This window comes from Bombina bombina, chromosome 5 (assembly GCF_027579735.1).
Source record: "Bombina bombina isolate aBomBom1 chromosome 5, aBomBom1.pri, whole genome shotgun sequence".
Lineage (NCBI taxonomy): Eukaryota > Metazoa > Chordata > Amphibia > Anura > Bombinatoridae > Bombina > Bombina bombina.
Window position 1 is genome coordinate 305,874,788 of NC_069503.1, and position 7,151 is coordinate 305,881,938.

Genomic DNA, 7,151 nt, shown 5'->3' on the forward strand with positions numbered 1-7,151 from the left:
CAAGAAAAAAAAGGGCACAAAATACATCACAAATACATTTAACAGTACAGTTACACTCATAATAACACTGTCTGATATAAAACAATTATACAAATATTGCATGAAAAAGTGCACAAACATATGAGGTCTCAGGTGTTAGAAAAAAAAAGGCAAGCAAAAGACTTAAACATAGAAACATAGCGATACATACATATGCATGTCTAAATATGTATATGTATGTATGTATGTATGTATATATATAAATATATATACAGTGAAACCTGTCCAAGACGGACCCTGTATAACACGAAAACCTGTCCATGTCGGAAATATCCCTCCGTCCCGGCGCTTAGTGTATACTTTCATTGTTTTACTACCTGGATAAGCCGGAAACTGTCCAACGCGGAAACGGAAAGTGGTCACAGTGTTAATTACGCATACATTTGGTTCACTTACCTTAATAAGCCGGAAAACCTGGATAAGCCGGAAAATGTAACGCGGAACGGAAGTGAGGTAAGAACAAGACGACGGAACAGACGCTGACACGGAAGTGATGAGAGAAGGACGCAGAAGCGTTAGTGGTGTGGGAAGGAAGCGGAAGGGGTGTTAAGTGGTGTGGGAAGGAAGCAGAAGGGGTGTTAAGTGGTGTGGGAAGGAAGCGGAAGGGGTATTGGAACAGGCGCTGACACGGAAGTGATATGAGAAGGATGCAGAAACGTTAGTGGTGTGGGAAGGAAGCGGAAGGGGTGTTGTAAGGACGCTGAAACGTTAGTGGTGTGGGAACGAAGCGGAAGGGGTGTTGGAAGGACCCTGAAACTTAAGAGACTTAAGAGGTGTGTGACAAAGAATGGCTCCTAGAAAGTGCAACACTCTTACTCTTGCTATGAAAGTTAAAGTGATTGAGGCCTACACAAAAGATAAGTTGTCTGTAAAACAATGTGTTGAGAAATTTAAGTGTGGCAAAACACAAATTTATGAAGCTATCAAAAATAAAGAGAAAATCATGGAAGAATGGTTAGCTGGCAATGGCGAAGTGAAGAGGAAAGCGAAGGCAACTGGAAATGAAGATTTAAACAAGCTCCTGTGGGAATGGTTTGTAGCTGCACGCTCTAAAAATGTACCAATTTCTGGTCCTATACTACAAACACAAGCCCTCGCACTAGCCAAAGAATTAGGCAAAACAGATTTCAAGGCATCTAATGGCTGGTTGGAAAGTTTTAAAAGGAGGCATTGCATTGTATGGAATGAAATATGTGGAGAAGCAAAGGATGTAGATCAAGAAACTGTTAGCCAATGGGAAAAAAAGCTCAAAATGCTTAAGGAACCATACGCTACAAAAGATATCTACAATGGCGATGAAACTGGCCTATTCTTTAGGTTGCTACCTTCAAAAACTCTGGCTGTTAAACGTGAAAAATGCACAGGAGGAAAGTTATCCAAGGAAAGATTGACGGTGTTCCTCTGTGGAAACATGGATGGGAGATTGGAGAAGCCTCTTGTGATTGGTAAGGCAGCAAAGCCATGTTGCTTCAAAAACATAGACACTACACAGCTTCCCGTTATTTGGCGTGCAAATAAAAAAGCCTGGATGACAGCAGAACTAATGTCTGAATGGCTCAAGATTTTTGACAGAAAAATGAAGAGAGAAGGTCATAAAGTCATTCTGTTTTTGGATAACGCTACCTGCCATCCACATCTGAAACTTAGCAATGTAAAATTAGCCTGGTTCCCTGCAAACACAACAAGCGTAACACAGCCAATGGACCAAGGTGTTATCTACACGATGAAGACACACTATAGAAAATTATTGCTACAGTCCTTGGTTGCAAACATTTCTACCACACAAAATGTACACCAGCTTGCCAAGTCCATAACAGTCCTTGATGCTGTCAACTGGATTTCTATGGCATGCAAGTCTATTTCTGCTGATACCATTTGCAAGTGCTTTGTAAAAGCTGGTTTCTCTACTTCAAACAGGAACGATAATGAAGAATTGCCAGAAATAATACAGGTGACTGTAGAAGAAAACAATGATATTCGTTCATTATTCCAGCAAGGAGGTCTTGTTGACAGTGAAATAGACCGTTACATTGACATAGACAAAGAACTTGCGACGGAAAGCACATTTACAAATGCTGTGGAACTTATAGATCAACAACAAGATAGTGATGAGAACATGGATGACGATCAAAGTGCTGAAACCACAGAAATTCCCAGTGAGCCAGCAATCAAAAGCTACCAAGATGCTCTAGAGAAAGTTCACCAGTTGCAAGAGTTTGCATTATTTAATAACTGCCCGGAGCTTCTAGAACCAATAACATCCACTAGACATGTAATTGAAAAAAGGATAACCAATGCCCCAAGAAAACAAGCAACATTATTGGCACTGTGGGGACAAGAAAACCAATAAAGGTACAGATATGTACAGTAAAAACATACAGTAGACAGTAACTGTAGCACACTATCTAAATACAGTACAGTACTGTATAAGAGTATGTAAAGCTTAAATACAGTACTGTACTGTTTTTTAGTACAGTACTGTACATTATTTAACAGTACTGTTGAATGTTTTGTTTATGATCATTATTTCTGATGACTAACTACTGTATTTCCCTGTTTTAGAACACACTGGCCTGTTCCAGATCATTCTGTATCCGGACCTTCAAGCAAGACCTCTTCAGCAACAGTACAGTACAAACATTTTAAAGTACAGTATGTAAACATTGTCTCCATCTGCAGCTAAAAAATTTTTAAAGTACAGTACTGGATTGGATACAAAAAACTATACAGTACTGTACTTTAAAATGTTTACTGTATTACAGTAATTGTGAACAAAGTTGATGCAACAATTAATCTTTTAATAATGTTCAGTACTGTACCATTTTCTGTTAGAATAAAAAAGTACTGAAGTACAGTACTGTAGAAATAAATCCAGATACTGTACTGTATAGAACAGGTGTACACTAAAAAAATTAAAAGTACATACAGGTAGAGTACAGTACCTGTATTTTTATTTACAGTAATGTACTGTATTTTATTAACAGTACTTGCACAGGTATTTTTATTTTCAATATTTTACTGGACAGTATTTACAGTACTGTAGTTTAAAATGTTTGCATATTACTGTATGTGAATGTGATTACTGTATTAGTGGGCATTGCGCACAATAGATACTGTAGCTGTGATTGTACTGTACTTAGAAGAGTTTAAGTTTGTGAACTGTATTACTGTAATTGTGAACCAAGTTGATGCAACAATTAATCTTTTACACTTAATAATGTTCAGTACTGTATTTGTATAGAATATACAGGTAGTTCATGTCTTCAGAGCCATTTTCTTTTAGAATGAAAAAGTACTGAAGTAAAGTACTGTAAAATAAATCCATATACAGTACTGTACAGGTGTACACTAAAAATTAACATTTTTAGTGTACACCTGTACAGTACAGTACTGTATATGGATTTCTTTTACAGTACTTTACTTCAGTACTTTTTCATTCTAAAAGAAAATGTACAAAAAAAAAAAAAAAAAGGTATGTACAGGTAGAGTACAGTACCTATGTTTTTTTATTTACAGAATTTTATTTTCAGTAGTTGTACACTATTTTAGGTACATTATGTTATTTACAGTAATTGTACTTTTTTTTTATTTACAGTACTGTACATATTTTATTTACAGTACTGTACTTTAAAATGTTTGCATAAGATGTGATTATTAGTGGGCATTGCGCTCAATAGATACTGTACCTGTAATTGTACTGTACAGTACAGTACTGTATTTAGAAGAGTTGAAGTTTGTGTATTACAGTACAGTAATTATGAACAAAGTTGATGCAACAATGAATCTTTTAATAATGTTCAGTACTGTATCATTTTCTGTTAGAATAAAAAAAGTACTGAAGTACAGTACTGTAGGAATAAATCCAGATACTGTACTGTATAGAACAGGTGTGCACTAAAAAAATTAAAAGTACAAACAGGTAGAGTACAGTACCTGTATTTTTATTTACAGTACTGTATTGCATTTTATTAACAGTACTTGCACAGGTATTACTGTATTTTCAATATTTTACTGGACAGTATTTACAGTACTGTAGTTTAAAATGTTTGCATATTACTGTATGTGAATGTGATTACTGTATTAGTGGGCATTGCGCACAATAGATACTGTAGCTGTGATTGTACTGTACTTAGAAGAGTTTAAGTTTGTGTACTGTATTACTGTAATTGTGAACCAAGTTGATGCAACAATTACAGTTAATCTTTTACCGGTAATAATGTTCAGTACTGTTCCATTTAATGTTAGATTAAAAAAGTACTGTAGTGCAGAACTGTAAAAATAAATCCAGATACAGTATTGTACAGTACAGGTGTACACTAATAAATAAAAAGCATGTAGAGTACAGTACTGTACCTGTATTTTTATTTTTACAGTATTTTACTGTACATTTTACAGTATTTAATATGTTTGCATAAGGTGTAATTACTGTACCTGTATCTGTGGTAATTGTGCACAATAGATACTGCACCTGTAGATGTCTTTGTACTGCATACTGTACAGGTACAGTTTAGAAGACTTAAAATTTGTGTACTGTATTACTGAACAGTAATTGATGCAACACATAATCTTTTAATACAGTACTGTACTGTGTTTGTATACAATTTATGTTTTCTCACCCATTTTCTGTGTTAGAGAAAAAAAGGCAATCCAGATAAAAACTAAATAAAAGACTGTAATGATTAAGCAGAAAAATTGTACTGTCTTTGTTACTTGAATGCAAGAAAAACAAGAAATTGATTCTGATTAGGGATGCACTGATATTGGTACTTTATGATATGGTGCTGATCCTGAGCATTTGCGCCAAAATGCTCTGATACCAGAACTGACGGTCAGAGGGAGACCTGCAATACCGCGAGGGAACATGGAAATGGCTTCCCAGCCAATCAGGAAGCTGGACAGCAGGTCATTACCTGCCGCCCGACTTCCTAATTGGTCAGGAATTCAATCCTATGCTCCCTTGCGGCAAGGCAGGTCAGACTGGCTTCATGACCAATACAGTAACATTTTTCTGCCATTTTTGAATTTGCACATGTCAAAAGATGCTCCATCAGTTACTAACTGTCCAAGACGGAAACCTGTCCAAGACGGAAAATTTCCGTTGTCCGATGCCATTCCGTCTTAAACAGGTTTCACTGTATACATATATATAGCTGAACACACAAAACTGGCACTCGCTGGTCTTTCCCAAAACATCTTTTACTATGAAAGTAGTGAAGTTTCGGGGACAAAGTATCCCCTTCCTCAGACACAGTGTATACAAAGTGCAAACAATATATAGCAAACATTACACAAACCCCACCCCCCAATTAAGACAAAAAAACCCCACCAAAAGGTAGTCATGGTAACCACCCAATCACATAGTTAACAAATATAGTGTGTAATTAATTACAGCAAAGTTAATGCACAAATCTGTCTGAGCTTAATAATAAGTGCATGTGAATGAGATATATGTGACATGTATCATATAACTAGATCAATATGGTCCACATGAGAGAGTAGGCACAACATAGAGGAACAGGCAAGCAATGAAATGCACATTAGCATGTTAGCATGTGTATCTGTCAGGGTTTTTCCCTGTTTTGTTTGCCATGTGCTGCTGGCAGCCATTTTACTCATCTCTCTTGCTGACTATGGTGCATTGTGGGGGATGCTGCTCATTTCCTGCATTTCCTTTTATGGCCAGACTGGTGTGCATCATCTGTGTGAGACAGGATGCAGTCTCAGAATTGTGATGTCATCACTTATTATTTAAAGGGCATCGGTTCAGTATGCTTTGCCTTTGTGTTGTCTCAGATCTGTTTGTGAGAGTTCCTGTGTATTACCTGGCTGTCTGACGTCCTTCCTGGTTCCTGATCCCTGTCTTGTTCCTGACTTTGCTGTTTTCCTTGTTCCTGATTCCGGCTCTTCTGACTACTTGCTTTGGCTCCTGATTCGGCTCGTCTGACTATTCGCTTTGGCTCCTGACTCGGCTCGTCTGACTACCAGCTCTAATTTTGACTCCTGGCTTGTTATTTGACTTGTGGACTTTTTATTATTTTTTGTTATTAATAAAGGTGTGATTATTTTTGCACTTCTCATCTCAGTCTGATTCCTGGCACCCTGACAGTATCTTACTTTGACTGCAACTTAATCACAAATTTCATATACTATATGGCCCCTCACTTCTGCTGAACACAGTCTGCTCAACAAGGGCCTTAGTTTTGTCCCTACTCGTACCAAGTGACGATTGTCAGATATTCCAAAGATCATTGAGACTAAAGGAATTTTTTAAAGATACTGATACTCAGGTTTCAGCACATCCTTTCAAATGTACAAGTACTTTTGATCCACATAGCTTGAATCCAAGCATAAAGACTTTCATGAAAATGGTGTCCCAGGATGTTAAGGGTATGGAACATGGGAAATACCATAATAATCTCTCAGCAGATGAGAAAGATGCCATTACATCCTTGTCCTCTGATACGGACATTGTCATAAGGACAGCGGACAAGGGGGGTGCCGTGGTAGTTTTGGATTACTCCTGTTACCGGGATGAAATACTCCAGCAGTTGAAGGATGAAACCACCTATGTGCCACTTAAGAGTGATCCAACAGGGGAATTTAAGAAGATCATTGATGAGGCAACACTACAGGGCTATAATTCTGGTTGGATTGACGAGAATACTCTTAAGTATTTGAAGTTAGATTTTCCTTCCTGCCGTATACTCTATATGTTGCCAAAAAAAAGAGCATGGAAAGACCCCCGGGGAGACCCATTGACTCAGCATGAAATTCGATCACTTCAAGACTGGCTGTCTTTGTGGACCACTTTTTACAACCCGTAGTAAGAAAAATGCAATCGTATGTACGTGATTCTTCACAGCTGATTGATGAAGTGGTGAAACTCCACGTTGAAGACACATAGATTCTTGTGACTGCCAATGCCACTAGTCTATATACCATCATACCACATGAAAGTAGCAAACAATGTATGATGGAGACTTTAAATAGATATCCATATATCGGTAACCCCACTGATTTCCTCATCCAGATGCTTGATTTAAGCCTAAGGCTTAATTATTTTCGCTTTGAACACAGTTTCTGCCAACAGGTATCAGGGACGGCCATGGGGT

At 37.5% G+C, this 7,151-nt stretch overlaps 1 protein-coding gene across 1 annotated transcript; it reads left to right on the forward strand.

Annotated features, from left to right (window-relative positions):
- Positions 1-826: 826 nt before the first annotated feature.
- Positions 827-2,389, forward strand: LOC128661465 (tigger transposable element-derived protein 4-like). Its single transcript, XM_053715716.1, has 2 exons — positions 827-1,845; positions 1,957-2,389. The coding sequence occupies exons 1-2, from the start codon at positions 827-829 to the stop codon at positions 2,387-2,389; spliced, it is 1,452 nt and encodes a 483-aa protein (XP_053571691.1).
- Positions 2,390-7,151: the final 4,762 nt, after the last annotated feature.